We start from the raw sequence: 20288 nt of genomic DNA on the forward strand, positions 1-20288 counted from the left end.
TGAACCGTGATGTATATTATATCACTCCTATATATACATGTGATTGTTTACCTCAAATCGTTATTTGTAGTTCAAAATGATACCAATCATGGATTACAATATTTTCAAATTAATACATAGATTCTTCAAAGATCGAGATGATACTAACCTCAAATTATTATACCTTCAAACACATGCTTTTAAACTCTTGATATGATTACAATTAAATAGATTATCACATACTTAAAACATTAATCACAACATTAAGACAATTGTAACAGTTAACCTATATTCATTCAAGTAAATGTTCATCATGAATACAATAAATATGAATACAATAAATATAAAGGGTAAAAATCGTTTAGTAATTACATATTTATTTTATACCAAAATCTCAACTAATTAGATATTAGAGTGTCAATGGGAATATGTCTACCTATTGAATAATCGTTGGATGAGTATATCCAAATTAAACAAAGAGAACGACATAATCTCAAATGATAAAACAAAAGAAAAAATATTAATCTTTGCAAAGAATTGATCAAGTGATTTTATACATTAATATAGAAAAACACATTACATACTTTTTTGTTCTTATTGAACCACTAGACTGTCCATTAATGGTTTATACTTATACGATGTAAATATAAATTCTATATGAAAATGCATTAATATTTAAATCATCGAATTATATAACAATATTAAATAAAAATATACTACACATAAAAACCATTTTACATAAATCATGTTAATATTTACATAAAAAACACTTAGTATTTAAATTGTAGAATGAAATACCATAAAACATTCAGCATAAAATGTATTAATATTTAAATTACTATGATAAAAAAGTTAAATTAATTAAACATTGTTCATATAAATCTGTCTAGACTATAAACTCTTTTACTTAGTTATTTTTTTACAATTTTTAAAAAATCTTTTAAATAGTTTTTAATGTGATAACATTACAGTTTTTTAATAATTAATTATTTGTAATATAACAAATAAAGTTTATCTCCTTCGCTATCCCACTAGTTACATAAATGAAAATAATCGAAACTAAAAAATATAGTTAGATAAGTAGCCAACACAGCACAAAAAGTGTCCACATAAATTTACACTTTTCGATCTAAGGAAAAAATGTGGATGTGGTTATGTTTGGTTCGGCCACGTGGACCACAGAACCCGCAAAGTGCTTTTCTTCTCTTCTTTGCAACACCACATTCTTTTATTACATGCGTGTTTTAATGGAAAACCAAAATTTCAGAGCCCCAATTCGGTTCTTCATCTACTCTGAAATCTCAACTCTCTAATCACCTGCAAATGCTCCCAGTTTAAGGCTTTCAGCTTTGATTTAGGTTTCGCTCATCCATGGATTCCATCTACGCGAGCTCCTCGTGCACGGTTCCTCACCTTCTCCGTCGCGACACTCGGCTGTTGCCGCCGCGAACCCTGGATTCGATTGCTCCATCTTCGCTTCGGCGAGCGAAGAAGGCCCAGCGCTTGCGGGTTTCGAGTTCCGCCGCGACGAACGGCGCCGTTTCGAGGTCGCTGCAGGGAGTGAGCAGCTCTGCGCTGGAGCAGCTCGACATCGAGCGTGGCGTCTGCATCCCTTTCCGCAAGTACTCGCCCGAGATCGTACGTACGCATTCAACCTCTCTCTTTCTCTCTCTGCGTTTTAAGTGCCTCGTTTTTTGGATATCATTTTTTGAAGTGTTAGGATATCAGTTAGGTTCAACTAAACCCGTGTCATCATAAGTTTATTCACTGGAAAGTGTAGGTGCGTGTTTGCATTAAAGTTGGGAGAGTGCAAACGTGTTGTATTTACTCTCAAATTAACAAATTTCTCCTTCATTTAGTGCATTTGAATTTGTAAGAGTATTTTCCAAACTTTAATCCAAACATAGGCTAAAACTTCCGTTCATCATGATCAAATTGGTCTCCGGACACGCCTTTAGTTTTGAAGCAGCTATGGCAAGCATCGGTGATACCGCCTTTTTTCATTTGCAACTGGAGTTGTATCTGGCCTATTCATTAAACTAGTCTTTTAGAATTTGGGTTTGACCTGATTCAACTTCAAAATCTAGTCCATGAGTTGAACTAGTTAATATGGGATTTGCATGGTTTGTACCGGACATTTTGATTGTGAAGTTTGCAAGACTAGATATGTGCATGTGGTCCAATTATGAGTTAATAACGGTTGTTCTTATAGGCTTAATTTTAACTACTGACACTATCTTAGAATTTTAATTTGAGTTTAACTCAACTCCAAAAGTTGCTCCCTACTTGTATACATTATTTAGCCATGTTAACAATCAACATTGTCATCCAACTTACAAACACATGTTTAATTAGTCACAAAATATATAGCAGTAAAGTTATTGAAAATCAGTCGTTATAGGTCTTATTTTCATAATTTCATGGATTTAAACTGTTTGGTAAGGTACGTGATAACATACTGTCATGATTATTTCATAGGCTACTTTTTTTTTTGAATTTAAATGGATGCGTGTATTTATTACTCATTGTATGTGACGCTTAAATTTCATTTGTGTCTTTGGACTAGTGACCATTTACAATTAGTTACAGTCCAGGAATCAGTTGCAATTGGTTAAAAGTAACCTAGTTTTAGGAATGTTTATTTCATCGCATGATTCACAGGGTTGGATTGGAGGCTATGAGGCTCGAACACGCCTCTTAAATGGCGTGTCCGTGTCGGACACATGTATCAGAAACTAACACTCGTAAGACACGTATGACATGCATCCGTGAAGTGTCAAATTCAAAAAATATTTGTTGGATTTTTGACAATTTTAGCACAGTTCTAACACAATTTTAAAAAGGAGAAATACTTTTAATAAATTTTTATTATGATTATGAAAATAAGCAACAAATCCTTTTGAACTAGTCATGAGAAACATCTTTTTGTTACAAAAAAAACTGAAACATATTTGTGCATATACATCTTTGTTATCAATTTATATAATTCATAATTATATAATATATGGATCCGTGTCCCCGTGTGCTACATTTTAGAGACTATACGTATCTCCGTGTCCGTGTTCATGTCGTATCAGTGTCTGTGTGCTACATAGAATAGAGGTGCTAACCTAGTTGGAATCTCCCTTCAGATAGTGATGCTTCTGCATACCTTTTGCTTTATATGAAAGTTTATAGTTTAGTTTTTGGGTGCTAGACAAAGTTACTTTATCATAGTACTCCGAGGTCTTGGATTTAGATGGTTAAACGTTAGCTAGTAAAGAGTTAATGTGTGGATTCTTACTATCTATTTATTTTTATCCATGGGATTGTCAACTTTGCAACTATTTTCCCTATGAATAACACCCTTTTTCTTACTTTTGAGAACAAGGTTTTAAATAACGCATTATAGCAGTGCAGAGTTGGCCCCTGCCAACTACAGGGGCTTCGGTAACAGAGTGGTTTAGTGTAGTGCCACTATGTGTTGATTCCAAGAAATACCTCAGAACTGGGACATCAGGGTTTTTATGGAAGGCTATTTTTGGGATTTTAATTCCAAAATTGAAATATTATAGAAGTAAATGATAGTGAAATTGATAAAGAAGAATTGATTCGAAGATTTTGACTTATAATTCTGATCTAACTTCTAAGGACCTTGTATTTGGCTTTTGTTGGCATTTACTTGTATGTATTGTTTGAGACATCTATGACTTTTTATTGTTAATCATGAATGTTATTAAGTAAATTTCATCATTTTTGAGAATTTATATGTATATATTATACAATATGTAAATTCTAAAATTATTCAGAATAGTGGGTATCTTGTTATAGCATTTTTGGAGCAGCCGCTACTCGCTGCTATCTGGGATTTAGAACATTGTTCTATCTGGGATTTAACTCATTGTTCCAGAATCCAAATCCAAATGAAAGGGGTATTTGCCTAACTGAGAAGATGTTAAAGTAATTTATTTTAGACTATACTGTACGGTATAAGATGTTAAACTTCAGATTATCTGCATGACTACTGACAAGTGTGTTACACATGCTACTATAAAATGGACATAAGTTTTGTCATAAATGAGGTTCAGTATCCCGTTTTTTAGAGGGATGGTAGCTTTTTTAAGCCAGAGAAAACCAAAGCATGCCAATCTACTGCATGGTTCTTTCTAATTTAGAGCTACCTAAATTTGATGACATTTTCCTTGTGCTTATTAGGTGAGGAATAAGGTTTTAGAATCAAGAGGATCCACTTTGTCACTTATGTTGCGGGGAGTGGAGATAGTTTGGAATCTGGGTTTGTACTGGTCTAACTTGGTGTACGATTTCCTGGTTGGAAGGGATGAAGAGGTTGTTCCATATCGTGCTCGACAGCTTAGGAACCTCTTGTGTGATCTGGGGCCTTCCTTTATTAAAGCTGGTCAGGTGTGTTGTGCAGTTTTGTTCTCATCCCTGCAATGGTTAGTTTAGGGAGTTGATATCATTTGTTTGACAGGTCCTCGCAAACAGGCCAGATATCATTCGAGAAGATTATATGAATGAACTCTGCATCCTTCAAGATGATGTTCCTTCATTTCCCAATCAAGTAAAAGTTACCACTGTGCATCAACTGTATTTGTTAATTCTATTTATGCTAAGCTTTTAGCATACCATGGACATTATAATTCTGATGAATGACCTAAAAATGTTGTAGATTGCCTTCAGAATCATAGAGGAGGATCTGGGTCAACCCCTTGAAGCTGTTTTTAGCAAAATCTCATCAGAGACAATAGCAGCTGCAAGTTTAGGTCAAGTTTACCGAGCAACATTACGTGCCACTGGCGAGGATGTTGCTATCAAGGTTTTATTTATCTCACCTTGTATTATAACTCTGTTTTCATTTTGCATTGCTTGATTAGCTAAAAGTTTTTCAAATTATCCGCTAAATTATTTTGTTTAATCTTCTTTTTTGCTGCATCTAAGTCATTGCCTTTAACAGTTTAATTTCCTGTGGTGACCTGAATTTCTTGCTAAAAGCAATGTGTTGACAATGACAACAGTTTTACATATTTATTTTGTTCTGTTGATTCATTGTTATTATCCATACTGTTCCCAATCAGTAGACTTCATTTTTTTTTCCCAAATGTATATGACTCTTTGTCCATATTTAGTGATTTAGTGATATATGATTTATGACTTTTTCCTTCTTCCGAGTTTCCACTTGTTTTGACGTTTTACTAATTATTTTTGTCATATATGGCTTTAACTGAAACATTTATATGGTTTTATATGGTTAAAGTGCTCAAATGTATTGCTAAAATATAAACAAAGGGGAAAGCATAAAGTTTTAGATCAATATTAAATCAATTCTGAAGACATTTTTATTCTTGCAGGTTCAGAGGCCTGGGATAGAGCCCATTATATATCGGGATCTTTTCCTATTCCGCACTTTGGCTTCATTCTTAAATGGCATCAGTATACAGAAACTGGGATGTAATGCTGAGCTGATTGTTGATGAATTTGGTGAAAAGCTTTTGGAAGAGCTTGATTATACCCTGGTAACTTTAAGTACTGCCTTGAGTTTGTCATGGTAGTTTAATGGGTTTTTTGAACTTATCAATGCCCCCAGTATGTGCTTCTTGGCATTTTGAGCGTCTTTCACTTTATATTTGTTGTAAACAAATTTACTGATTTCTCTATCTATTTCAGGAAGCCCGAAATCTTGAAGACTTTCTTGAGAATTTTAAAAATGACCCTACTGTCAAAATTCCCAGGGTTTACAAACAATTTTCTGGTCCACGTGTGCTGGTAATGGAATGGATTGATGGTATCAGGTGCACCAATCCACAGGTTTGTTTATTTGGACTAGGGATGATAATACTATGTGTATCTTTTTGAAGCAGTATGGTTTGTTGTCTCGTGGATAATAATTCTCCTGTGAATCAGGCTATAAAAGAAGCTGGTCTTGATGTTGATGGATTTTTAACAATTGGAGTGAGTGCTGCCCTACGACAATTGTTGGAATTTGGATTATTTCATGGAGACCCTCACCCTGGAAATATTTTTGCCATGCGAGATGGGCGAATTGCATATGTGGACTTTGGCAATGTTGCTGTTCTCAGTCAGGTAATTCTTCATATGGCCAGCATGTAGGCCAATGACCATTACTTTTTCACTCTGACCAATCAATTATTGTTTTGGTGTGCTACAAAATAATGGCATATAATGAAATGTTTAGTTGCATTCATCCATCAGGCAAATGTGGATTTACGTCACACAGAAGTAGGTGGACTAACCAACCAGGCCTTTGTTTATCTTCATCTCTGATAATTTTTGCCATTGCATCATATGCCTAAAGCTATCATACATGTTAGTTTAAACCCACATGTTGCCTGTACATGTCATTTTGTTGTAATGAATATGATCTCCCTTACCTTTCTTTGATGTGAGAGAAGAATATCATTTGTCTTAATGCAAAACTGCTGTGAAATCGTGTTAATATTTCTGTTCTCTATACTTCCCCCATTAACACGATTTCACAGTAGTTTCGGTTGATTTTCTGTTCACTAAGATGTATTTAAAGGGAAAGTGCAAAAAGAGAAAATATAAAACACAAAAAATAAAAAGAATATTAAACATTAAACTTTCCGCACTGTCAAATTTTCTTTGATTCGTTCTTCATGCTTTTTTCGCGGCTGACAACACAGTGATCTGTTTCCATTTCTTCAGCAAAATAAACAGATTTTAATTGATGCTGTTGTCCACGCTGTGAATGAGGACTATGCCGAAATGGCTAATGATTTCACCAGATTAGGCTTCCTGACACCAGGGACTGATGTCAATCCCATAATTCCTGCATTGGAAGCAATTTGGCAGAACTCTGCCGGAAAAGGACTCTCAGATTTCAATTTTCGTAGCGTCACTGGTAGGCATCTTCCTGATTATTTGATATAAATAGCCATTACTATAATGTGACCATTTGACCTAACTTCCAATGCTCGATGAAATAAATTTTCTAATTTGAGATTGAATTTTCTTGTGTTGTTAAATGGGGTAGTTAAAGTAAAAAGCCACAATGAATACTGTTGGAACATGAAGAGATATTGACTTGTAGTTGCAAGCTGCTTGGCTATATCATTCCATCTTATCCTTATCTCTTAATGCCACATTTTCCCTCAGTGGACTTTATGGAGGTTGTCATCATATTTATGGAGGACTAAATCTGTTCTCGTATACAGGAATAAAAAACTAATTACTTTTTATTTACACTGAAGTCCATGTTTGGTTTGGCATTTTAGCTTCGTATCCTTTTTGGATGCGGAAACTCAAAGTAGTTTTAGTTTATATATATCATGGATCCACATTTAGTTTGTTCCAACGTCAAACCAAACATGCACATAACTCTTAGTATCTCTATAGTGATTAAGTTTGGTTTTTCAAATTTCTTGTATTCTAGGAACATGTTAATTGCATTTAGATTTCAATTTTTTTCACGCCTTGATCAAATTTTAATGAAATATACTGCAGGAAAGTTTAACCAGTTGGTTTACAATTATCCCATTCGAATCCCAGAAAGGTTTTCACTTGTAATTCGATCCTTATTGACCCAAGAAGGCATCTGTTTTACGCTGAAACCTGACTTCAAATTTCTTGAGGTAAAGACTCCATTTTTCTGACTTGTCCAGATTTCAAGTTTATTTGATAACTGCATGCTACTTATTTTTATAAGGCAATTTTTTAAGTTGCATCAGAAGAAAGAAAGCTGTATAATATATGGTATCAAAGGTAGTAAAGTTCTAAATCCTTTTGTTGTTCATTATTGTAAATGAATCAGTTTGAGAAACTGTGTCGTCCCTTATTTTTTGGGTTTTGCATTCTGTACCCCCATACATTATTTTTCAGTCTAATGATCACCAGTATTTCAAATAGGTTGCCTATCCTTATGTGGCTAAGCGACTACTGACTGACCCTAATCCAGCTCTACGTGAACGTCTCATACAGGTTAGTAAATTATGTTCAAAATGCATCTTTTATGCGTATAAATATTATTCTGAATAATTTATAATCCTCAAATTAAAAGAAGCTTATTTGTGCCGACCTATATTTAAAATATTGAAACAATTTCAAGTATCATATTAGGTAAAAAGATTGGGAATGAAAGATGACAAAGGGGTCCCATAGTGACATACTTCCATGAAGTAAAACCATTTTAATTGCTATATTTGAATTCATAAGCTAAGGATATGGCTTTATAACGGCCATTGGAGAAAATGGTAGTTTGACACGATGGGTTTAATTTTGAAGCAGATAGCTAGATTTGTACACTGTGGCATAATGTCTTTTGGTGTCTTTAATCCGGTATCTTACATCATCTGTGTTATAGTGGTGAAAGGTGATTTTGTTATATCGGCTTATCGAATAGTGAATCTTCTGGTATTGTATTCCCTGTCACGCATACTTTAACTGTGGGCTAGGACCTAGGTCTCTAGCTGCTATGAACTACCTAAATGGACGGAATCAAAGGTAATTATAGGACTCTTGGTTCGAAGTTACAACCGTATCGTAAGTATCTTGAGTCTGTGGTATCCCGATTCAAAGATGTTGAGTCCCACTACCTATCAAAACTGTTTTCAAGACGCTTTTGCTACTCTAGCCTCTATAGTGGATATATGCTTCCAGACACTGATTTGCAACCCTTGCCTTGATAGTGCAAAAAAGAGAAATACCAACTTTACCATTTTTTATGGATCTATCGGCATAATATATTGGAACGGAATCAATAAGGGTGTGGTTGGACTAAGGAGGTGAGTTTGAGGAAATGGAAATGGGAAAAAATGAAGGAAAAGTGGATTAAGAAAATGAAAATGAAGAATTTTGTTGCGAATGATTTGATTGATATAATATTATTTTTAAAAATTAATTTGATATAAATACAAATTAGAATTAAAACAAATTTTAAATAAAAAATTTAATAAATAAAAAGGTTATATTTCAAAATAAAAATATATATTAAAATATATATTTATTTTTTCTCTCTCATGAAGAGCTGACTTCTCAAATCTCATCGGTTTAATGTTTTAATTGAGGAAAGCCCACCTCTCTTTCATCCTTGCAAGTCTTTTTAAATCATTGAAAACAAACCACATAAATTCTCACATTTCCATCCGCAACACAAAAAGAGGGGCTTAAATTTTCTCTTTTTTTTACCCTTTTCTTTAAATGTTTATACAGTTGGGTCAGGTATGGTAGTTTAATTTGCTGTAAAGTTCTGTCCATTTTCTCTCTTCCCTCAGCTACCTGGGTCAAAGAACAGTAGACCTCTATGTGAAATTTTCAGTCAGCATATGAGAGATAGAAATACCAACTTAATCGCATAATATATTTGAACAGAATCAATAAATCTTTCTTTTTTCAGCCTTTTCTTTAAGGCTTTGTTTGAATTTGGAGATGGATTTGGGGGAGAGTAAAATGTTATATTTGATAGGAAAAAGAGTGGAAAGTAAGTTTGTTTGAATTATGAAAAAGAAAGTGAATTTGAGTGAAAAGAGTATATGATTTGATTGCTATAGTATAATAATTTTTTTTTGTATATTAATATATTTAAAAAAATAATTTGTAAAATGAAAATTTAAAATTATTTTAGAATAATTTAATTTATTTAATGCATTATTTTAATATTTTTTACTTATTTATTATAAAAATGTAAATATTAAAATGATAATCGATTATATAAATTATATAATCTATAATCTTTTTGAGTGTAGGTTATAAATATTTTTTTAGATTTGAAATTCTTGAAATTTCCGCGCCTGGAAACTCTGCTACCTCCGTCAAGCCACATGACCTCTTTGTGAAATTTTCGCACTATCTGAGAGATATCTTTATCACGTATTAAGTAGCAAACAAAAATTAATCCAAATTCCAATCAAAGTATTTTTGTAATTCTGTCTTCTTCTAAGACTCTGAATACTAACTTAATCTATGCTATGTAATTGTAAACTTATGCTGCTCCTCAGTTGATATACTTTTTTGTTTCAGGTTCTATTCAAAGATGGTCTTTTCCAGTGGAAACGGCTTGAAAACCTTATTGTTCTTGCAAAGGAAAATGTGGCGAAAATGAGTAACAATCCAGCATTGAAAGTGAAAGACACGTTCGTATTTCTTAAAACATTATCATTGACAAAAAAACCTGCATGTTTGTTTTACTTTTAAGTCATTCAGTAATATTCATTAGAGGCACATCCATACAGGCAAATCCAGAAAGTTGAAAGAAAATTGGACCTCACTGACACAATCAAAGATGGAGCTCGCCTTTTCTTTGTCGATGAAGGGATACGTAGACAACTTTTTCTTGCTTTGACTGAGGATTCAAAGCTTCATATTGAAGAGGTTTGTGTTAATAGTATGACCCTTTCCACTCCCCTAAAGGTCCTTAATTCTGTGCTGGAGAATTCTGACTCGTATTCTCTACAGCTTGTTGATGTGTATAGGTTGGTTGAAGATCAGATAGACGTCCCTTCTGTGGCCGTAGAAGTAGCTAGAGGTAAAGATCTAGTGAAACTTGAAATTGATTTAATTCAACTAAACTTAATTATGCCTCAAAATATCACGATTTTATCATTTGCTCCCTCATTTTTAAGTTCTTATTTAGATCTCGTAGTTTTTTGTTCCCATATAGTCACTATGTTAGATTTTATTTGGTTTATCCGTTGAGTGTCTGCATGGCTCTGAAAAATGAGGAAAGAAATGCAAAATGTGTGATATTTAAAGAGATGAAATCGATAAGTCGTGATATTTAAAGGGATTTGAGAATGAATAAACAAGTTTAATTTCTTTGTTAAAATTTCACTCACTCTACCAATCATAAATTATGGTAAAAAGTTTGAGATTGTCATTTTAAAGGTCAACAAACTTACCATATGTGATTAAAGATTTACATTTAAGATATAACTTTTAAGATAACCAAACCAAAGCCTAATAAAAAGTTGTATGAAAAAAATTCTTCGAAGACTTGATTATATCTTTTAGCACAATCAATCTACCAATACTTATGACTGCATGATGCATGCTTAATATGATATCTTTTTTCCGCAGACTTACCAACAGTTGTCAGGGATCTCCTACTTTCATGGAGTGAGTCAATCTTGTCTGATAGATAGCTAAATCTTTGGGCTGCCTGCACATACTGGTTTAGTCAGATGAGTATACTTTACACATCTTCTATATTTTCTCTCAATTCTTTCTTTATTATAGTGCCCAAGGTTTACTATATATAAATTTTTGAATGAATGTGTATACAAAATCAGTACTACATTTGTCTAGGAAACATTAATTTGTTCAGTAAATATCATGTTGTAATTTCACGGGGAAAGTCCAAAAAATGGATACAGTCATTTAGCCTCCTTCAACTTTATTTATTGTATAAATCTAGCTGATGTTTTATTATAATACTGTTGGTGAAAGAAATGTAATATCAACTAGTAAAAATCATTATAATTATGAATGGCTTAAAGAAAAAGTTTAATGTTCATCCACTGTTAAAACAATTTTATATGGTCATTCAGTTAGCGTGACTTTCAAGTAAGAGTGTTCACATTCATACGCATGAACCCAGATTGACCAACTCAAATGCTTTCGCTTAAATATTTTAAGCGATCTGTTGAAATCCAACTTAACTTATCCATTGAGTTGGTATTGATTTTTGGTACTGAATTAGCTTTGGATTATTTTAATTTTATTCTTTGCTTTTTAAAATTGATTGAGTCACCATAGAAGTATTTAGGAATAAAAGTGGAAACGATGAATTGAATTTGAAATAGCTAAATGGTGAGGAAAATCAAGTATGTGAAATGGTAAAAGGAGAGCTATTTCAAATGTTTGAGAAACAAAATTTGGACTAGTCCAATTTAACTTACAATTAAAAAAATACAAATATATTTCAAAAGTATTACAAAGTAAAATTAATCCTCCATAATATATGATTCGAGTAAGATGCATGGTTCAGTGAGATAAATATTCTTAAAATTGTTTTTACTTAAGGATAATTTTTATTTGAGAATAACTCTTTAAAATGTTTTTATTCTACATTGATTAAGGTTTAAACTGTATAAGAAAATACATTTCAAATTGTATAATTCATTTTATATATATATATATACATATATATATATATATATATATATGTATATTGTGTGGAATGTATTTTTTGAATTATGCAATCTATATATATTTTGAATTGTATAATTTTGAAACATATTTTGGATCATGTAATTTAGAATTTTTGTATTTCATAATTTCGAATGAATTTTTGGATTATGCACTTTGAAATATGTTTGACTCATGGACAAAATTGGACTTTTCTCATATGTATATAAGAAGAAAATATGGGCGTTCTGAAAGAAATTGTCCTCAATTACTTTGAAATTATATCGGCCATTGTGGGCCTAAGGTTGAATTTGTTTGGCCCAAACTTCCTGCACCTGATGATTTTTTATCTGCACCCAATCAATTTTTGAATTTCCAAAATTATTTTTCATTTCGTAATTAAAAATCTAGAATTAAAAAATACATTTTAAATTTTTTTAGAATAGATTTGTGTTCCATGAATGAAATTCTAGAATAGAATTGAAAAACTAAATTCATATTTCAGAAAAACACTTCTAAAATACAAAAAATACATTATGAAAAAATAACCAAAAAATAAAATCCAGAAATTCCGGAGGAGATTCCAGAAAAAGAAATCTAGAAATTCTAGAAAAAGAATTCTAAAAGAAAATTTCTGGAAATCAAAATCTGAAAATATATTTTTGAAATATCAAATTCAAAGACTGTATTTTGATCTACAACCCCTCTTATTTAAAAAATAAAAAAAAATATTTTTATTATTTCACATAAAACAGCAGGTTAAAAAGGTCGCAGGAAGCAATTGCCAATTTGTTTTCATTCTTCCCTCAAATTTTTGTTTTGGTTCTTTTGTACTATTCCATTTAGGCTTTTGCTTCTCGTACTCCCTGTTTTTTTTATCCACCACTTCCATGGATAATGAGAAATATCAAAAATACCTTTCATATATTGAATGATCTATATATTTGTGGGATTCCAAAATCTGGAATTAATCTTTATTTGACTATTTTAATTGTTTAATTCAAAATATATTTCTAATTAAAAATGCATTTTGGATAGTGTAATTTAAAATTAGGATTAAGTTATAAAAAGAATTATTTTAAAACTAGTAAAATGTATTTAAAAAAAGTAATGATTATCAATAAGAAATAAAACATTTGAATTTAAGTGTTTGTTTTCTTTTAAAGGATGATATAGATATTTCGAAATTTATTTTAATTTATTATTCATTTAATTAGAAGCAACGGTTCTAGGATGGACTAGCTTATTAATCTTGCTTAAGTGCAATTTAATTTTAAGGAATATTATTTCTAGAGTTTTTTTCTTCTAATGTTCTAAAGATATGTAGCCTTTAGGGTCAAGTGGGAAAAATATTAAGATTGAGGTTGATAGAAAGGGACATAATTGTGAGGAAGTGCAACGCTATTACTTAGATGATGTGTGATAATAATAATCATTGCTCCAAAGATATATAGCCAAGTTGTAGAAACAAAGAATAAAACAAACAAATTCAGATGGTAGCAAAATTGACCAACACAAAGTCAACAAAAAACAATAATGTGGTTCATACCCTTCACGTTATGCTTCAAATTTAATCAATATGATGAGTTGCATGCCTCTAGCCACATCAACACTTCATTACTATGTTTACACATTTCAAAGTAAATCAACCAACAAAAAAGGTGATGATACGTTAACACCATACACATAACACACATAACAGAGTGTCAAACATTCACTACATATCAAAATATTAATATTTTAATTATATATATATATATTTTTTTTTAATTTAAAAAATTATTATATTATTATAATAATGTCAAGTGTAAGTTTTTTACTTTTTGGATGTCAAGAAAATCTTTTCCAACAAAAAAATACCCACCAACAAGCTCGATAGCCCCTTTGGAAGAGAGTGGTTTGAGCCATTATGTCTATAAATAAAGTTGGACAAAAATAGAGAAAATTTCTTTTCTTTGCCTTGAAGAGCATAAACGACCTTGGTCAATACTTATATTGGGTGGGAGACCAAATCCAGTAAAAAGGAAATTTTGGTTTTCTCTCGACATCATAAAAATAAGGTTTCCTGTTTGCTTCTATAAAAAGCTTGAAGTATCTACCTTTAAAGTTTTTATACGAAGAAGTAAAAGGAGTAAAAAGTATACTATCCAGATGACTTGATAGAGAAAGCCAACCCACAGGATTAGCTGGATGAGAGTTATAACAAAAAAAAGAAAGACCGAGGAGACGACCTCAGTCAGAACAAGTCACAAATCAACTGAAAGACTTGCAACGCAACCCAAGAATTATGGTGGAGCTGGGTCAGAGCTACATTGAGAATCCTAAGGACTCCCATTGTAAACTCATCAAAATGAAGGAAATTATGAAGGTCAGTGAAAAGACAAATATAAACATAAATAAAATCTTGGTTTGCCTCTTCTCGACCGTGATAACCACTTTCAGAAAGACTACAGTTATTGGTTGTAACCACGTCCGTCGGTGAGTCAGGCTTTAACATGATTACTCTAGATATGAACTCATCAATCGAGGACGAACATCGAAATTGAGTGATTTGTTCAATGATACGAAGGTCTACCCAATCATAACCAGCATGATGAAGCGGTCAACTAATAAGATCGACCTCCCCCACTAGGACCAACCAACCCATCCTAGTCATTACCTGGTATAACCAAGACTTTGCCAAAAGATGTAGAAGAAGATGGAGAGGACGAAGACTCAGAAGAAGACATAACTAACATTTAGAAGAGAGTGAAAAACATCTCACCACAGTTCTACACTCTTAATATCACTTAATATTCAGAATCAGAAAGAATAAGCAAAGGATAACATTTGAAATGAACCTCTATTTATAGAGGTCCTACCACGAGAACACAAAATGTTGTCTCCCTCTGAACTGTTAGATCCACTCTTATTTAACCGGTCTAACAAATTGTACTTGAAATGACACGATGAGTTGAACCATTAGATCCACTCAAATTGGGCAATTAGGTTAAACTTTAAAAAACTATTGTGAAACGCATCCAATCAACGCCAAATTTGTAGTAATCAATGATCAATATTGTCCCCTCCAACCTCGAAACACCAAATGGTCACATCTAAACTTTTCTGGAAGATTTTCCCTCAAGTCTGGGAGACTAATATACCAGTGGGGGGTCAGACAAACCAGCATCACCCAGTATCGAAGGTCGTCCGACCGACAAGAGTTAACACACCAAGATAAATTAAGAAGATACGCGATAAATCAGATAATTTCATTTAAGTTATAATACATATTAAATATGATCAATCAACGATAAAATCCATTACAAACTCTATAAATAAGCATGTTATACAAGATACATTTTGATCAATATACTAACCACACTCAAATACTAAACACTTACTTGATCTTCAGATAACCTTTTGCAGATGCACTCCCGACTGAGAGCTGAGTACCAAACACGAGAAAGGAAAAGAGGAAAGCGCGACCGAGAGAAAATATTCAATTGTTAAGCTGGTTACATGTAATGTTTAGGCCCTATATAGGATGATTAGTTAAGTAATGAACCAAAATCACATGGTTTTAAAAAAATAGAAGAACCAAAATTGTTAAATTAAAAATGAGAAAACATTTAAATTGTAACTGTTCTTGTATGGGTTGAAAATGTCTCATCCTTTATATTCTAGGACTCAGACTCTTGGTCATAGGCGGGTCTCGACTGAAACTTGAGAGGGTACTTGCAAAAGGTCTTTCAACGTTCAAATTAGTATTCGATATTCGGTAGTTGAAACTATAAATGTTATTAAATACATACTTCTATCATTCCACTACAAGAAAATCATCAAATAGAAACTAATTTTTAGAGACCAAAATAATTAGTTGCAATAGTAACTAAATTAGAGACCATTTTAGAAAAAAAAAATTGGTTTCTAAATTAGTTTCTATTATTGTTAAATAGTTTTTAAATTGGTATATAATTAACTACCAATATTTAGTTTCTAAATTTGGTAGCAAAAACCTTGGTTGCTAATTAGATACCAATTTAGAAACCATTTAACAATAATAGAAACTAATTTAGAAATAAAAAATTTATTTAGTCCCTAAAATGGTCTCTAATTTAGTCACTATAACAACTAATTACTTTTTGTTTCTAAAATTGGTTTCAATTTGATGATTTTTTTTAGTGTTCATTCATATATTCATAGGATCAAACAAACCTCAGTACTGGTGGACCCAATTTTGATACAAATTATTGAGTCAATCTTTGTGTTAGATAAACATTCTATAAACCTTAGTTATGTTAATTGTATTTCTTAAACAATGATTTGATCTGGATTTTCAAGATGTATTTGGTTGACCTTCTCAAATAGTTCTTTATCGTCACTTCTAGAATATTGTCGGTCATGCGTAATACGGTAATTTTGAAATATAATTTATATATTCAATGACATTTTTTAATTATAAAATTTAAGTGTGTAAAATTAAGCATTAATACGTAAGCTAATTGTATAAAACAAATTTTTTTCGTGTGTAATTGGTTAATATATAAGTGTTTCCTCCCTTAATTTTGTGATGATTTGTGAATAATTTTTGTAGATTCTGCATATGTTCTTTTGTATTTTCAAATAAATAATAGGTACAATTATCTTATCCGTCCTTACATTTAGGGTTAATATTCAATTTAGTAGAGTGAATTTTAAAAAAATCAATTTGGTCCCTATGTTTTTTTTTAAAATATACTCAAAATGGTTCTTTCTATTAAGTCGTACCAAACGGTGTCTTGATCGCTGGAGCAGAAGCCACAACGGTGGGAGAAGATGCTGCTGGCGACGATGCAGGGATTACGACCTTAAGGGACATCACCACTTGACACCTCACATCTCTCAATCCCACTTTTCTCACCACATAAGCAACATTTGACGCTGTAAGATGCGACTTAATAGAACTGACCAATTTGAATATATTTTAAAAAACATAAAAACCAAATTGATTTGTCTAAAAACCAGTTTACTAAATTTAATATTGACCCTAGAACGAATAAGATAATTATACCTAAATAATAAAAATTATATTTCATATTGTGTAAAAAAAATTACATTTCATCTTATGTCTCCTTTTCCTTTGCTTACACCAAATCAAACACATAATAAAAAAGTCAATGCAAAATTACTACAATAAAATTCTAATTTTAATTAAAAAAGTCAAAAGTGCACACCTATAAAATTTCGAACTTTATTTTATTTTTATAAAAGGAGGACATGACCACAAAGAGAGAGAGACAAAAAAAAAACTAACTGAAAACTGAGGTAGGTATGGACATGTCTATGCTGTCACGCAAGAGATGCCAAGAAGCAATGCTCTAAGTAAAATATATTTTTTACTTTCTAATTTTTTTAAGTTTACTTCTGCTTTTTTTTATTTTATTTTCTGTCTGTTTTTGGTTCTTTTAATTTTAAATGTTTTTTTCAAGTGTATTAATTGACTCTAAAAATATGGTTTGGATATCGCTTACTGGAAATAAAATGGTATATTTCATTTAAGGTAAATTCTGTATGCACCTTAAAAATTGTGATGGCACCCGATTCTCTTTTAAATTTTCAAAATTTACATTAATTTTAGAATTGAATTTGGAATTCAAAAATACATTTTGAAAAAAGAAATTTGGAATAGATTTTGTATGTCCTAGAAATGGAATTTTGTAATAGAATTGGAAACTCGAAATTTTACTATGGAAAAATAAATTCAATTTTTTTTTTTTATAAAAAACAAATTTCAAAATTTATTTTAAAAAAATAATCTTGAAATTCAAAAAAATATTCCAAAAATCCTGATATGAAAACGTGTTATGGAAAAGGAAATTTAGAATATGCTTTGATTTGTACCTCTTTTATTTAAGAACATTTTTATACATAAAAATTGGGTAGAGGAAGTAATTTTCTTCTTTTAGAATCAGTTGGAGAAAAAATGATTTTTTTTTCAAAATGATTAATCCTAGTCTTTGAATATTTAAAAGAAATTAAAAACACGTGTACTGAATTTAGTATCTTAAATAAGAATTCGAGTTTAAGTTTTTTATATAAGAAAAAAATAATAATTACAAATGTGATATTCTAGTAAAGATAATTTTGTAAAAAGTAATCATAAACTAAACTGATAAATATAGAAAATAACCCAACTTTGCTAATTATTCACCATGTTGGTTTCTCTTTTTATATGTATAAATAAGAGACTAAAAGGATAACTTTTCACATATCTAAAAAAAAAATATTAAATATCAATTAAGTCTAAAAATAAAAAAATATTATATTATCTTAATTAGATATTATTTTAGACACTAAACAAATTATTAATATATAAAATATTTTTATTATTAATAAAAATTTATAAAATAGTTTATAAATTGGTATCTAAATTAATCAAAGTTTTAACTATTAATATTTAGAGTGATATTAATGTCAATTTAAATATACATTTTTTCTTGACCCACAGAGAAAAAAAAAATCCTATTTTATATAAATTAAAATTAACATAATGTATTTTTTATTAAAAAGTATAACTAAATACAAATTATTTCATCCTCTTGTAATTATTCTTAGAAATTCTTAAATTTTAATAAATTTCGATATGAATAATTGTAATAATTTAAAGTTATAAGTTAATAGTTGAATGAGAAAAAAATTATAATATTTATTATTTACGAGCCAAAATAGTTAAAGAAAATTTGATGAAAAATTGCTGATATAATACAATAAACAATAAAATAAGAGACCTATAGAAAAGAAGCATGATACTTCAAAACAATATATTATTATAATAAAAAGAGAAAGATGACTTTATTAACATAAAGTTTAAAAGAGTATTTAGAGAGATAATATTACTTAAAACATCTACCTTATAACTCAGTCAACAAAGACGGCTAGTTTGCCTTTTCAGAGTAAAATAATGATTTTAGAGGACCATTTTACATTTAATATTAATCTTAATTCAAAAAGATGTTATAAAACAGTTTATTTTACAAACTCAATTTTACAAATTGACGTAATGAAACATTAATTTATGAAATTTTGTTTTGCACATTAAATAACTTTTAGATTGAAAAAATATAATTTTTATAAAAGAATATTAAAGTTTTTATTTTTCTGAATTTACACTAAGAGAGTATGATTTTTCATTTTAAATGAAAGTTTGTTGGTTATTGACTCCTTTCACAAGAATTTAATGTTTTGATTGTTATAAATTTTCAAATAGAATAGTTTCATTTTTTTTCTCTAAAGAACCCTTAATCTCTATTTTCTCTATGATTTAATCATCAATTTTAATGAGGTTAATTAAAAAAAAATTCCTCTTAACTTGATTAAGCTCATACTAAAATTTGGTAATGTTTGAATAACTTGTTCGAAGTTCCTAAATTTTGGAGGTTCTCTTGTTTGAGGTAGAATTTCCACCAAAATAAGGAATTTCAGGTAATAGAAGCTAACTTTAGTTTTCAATAGTACCACAGACTAGAAGATATGGATGTGGAGGGGATGTGCTCCCAATATTCAAATTATCTTGTATGGATGTCCTTTGTTTATATATTGTTTAAACTTGTATACATATTAGATTTTGATGGTTTAATATTTAAGTGTTATTTTTTTTGTCATGTTAAATAGGCTTCTGAATGTTGTGGATTGCATTTTCAATTATAGTGTATGATGAAAATTGTATGGAATTAAATTTATACATTTGATATAATTTATGGAGTGATGTTTGTTTGTGTATTAAGAATTGATGCTTACGTGGTAACAAAGATCTCCTAGCTTTACTGATGATCTAAGTCACATAAACTAAGATATCAGGTGGTGAGAAACTGATAGGGGAGTTGATGCACACCGTAACATATGAGATGCACGACTTGAGTTGTATTGAACTTACCATGATCCTTTCTCTTGGATTCACTGTTAATCTAAGTCTTGAATATTGGATCAGGTGTTAGTCTCAGGTAGGACTTACTTAATATGAGCCATTCGGAAGGTGTCAATTGTTATTTTGTTTGTTGAATATCCTGGATGTGTAGATCCATGTGAGATCCATGTGATTGTTTTATGTTGGGATTTGAAGAAGAATGAATAATTGAGAAATTGATCCATGTAATTTGGTTTGCTCTTTTGATTTAATTTTGTATATTATAAAATTTTATTTTCACCAGTTTACCCTTACCTTTTTTGTTGTTTTGTGAACTGCGATGATT

General features: G+C 30.6%; 1 protein-coding gene across 4 annotated transcripts; it reads left to right on the forward strand.

The window, feature by feature from the left end:
* Positions 1 to 1082: 1082 nt before the first annotated feature.
* Positions 1083 to 11342, forward strand: LOC137813400 (protein ACTIVITY OF BC1 COMPLEX KINASE 1, chloroplastic). 4 transcript variants are annotated; one of them, XM_068615610.1, is made up of 14 exons: positions 1083 to 1617; positions 4174 to 4380; positions 4451 to 4540; positions 4649 to 4795; positions 5328 to 5492; positions 5644 to 5784; positions 5881 to 6060; positions 6664 to 6859; positions 7462 to 7589; positions 7864 to 7935; positions 9973 to 10085; positions 10185 to 10323; positions 10408 to 10477; positions 11029 to 11342. In XM_068615610.1, exons 1-14 carry the CDS (start codon positions 1351 to 1353, stop codon positions 11091 to 11093), a joined length of 1980 nt encoding a protein of 659 aa, XP_068471711.1. In that variant the 5' UTR covers positions 1083 to 1350; the 3' UTR covers positions 11094 to 11342. The 4 variants fall into 4 exon arrangements, with proteins under 4 accessions (XP_068471711.1, XP_068471712.1, XP_068471713.1 ...); XM_068615611.1 differs by having other exon boundaries at positions 1210 to 1621; XM_068615612.1 differs by having other exon boundaries at positions 1210 to 1617; positions 4465 to 4540.
* Positions 11343 to 20288: the final 8946 nt, after the last annotated feature.

The sequence above is a fragment of the Phaseolus vulgaris genome, chromosome 1, assembly GCF_000499845.2.
Source record: "Phaseolus vulgaris cultivar G19833 chromosome 1, P. vulgaris v2.0, whole genome shotgun sequence".
Taxonomy (NCBI): domain Eukaryota; kingdom Viridiplantae; phylum Streptophyta; class Magnoliopsida; order Fabales; family Fabaceae; genus Phaseolus; species Phaseolus vulgaris.

Coding starts and splice junctions, on each gene's coding strand:
- LOC137813400 (XM_068615610.1), top strand. CDS start 1,351: ATGGATTCCATCTACGCGAGCTCCTCGTGCACGGTTCCTCACCTTCTC. Junction 6,860..7,461: donor CAATTTTCGTAGCGTCACTG/GTAGGCATCTTC, acceptor AATATACTGCAG/GAAAGTTTAACCAGTTGGTT. Junction 10,324..10,407: donor CAAAGCTTCATATTGAAGAG/GTTTGTGTTAAT, acceptor TATTCTCTACAG/CTTGTTGATGTGTATAGGTT.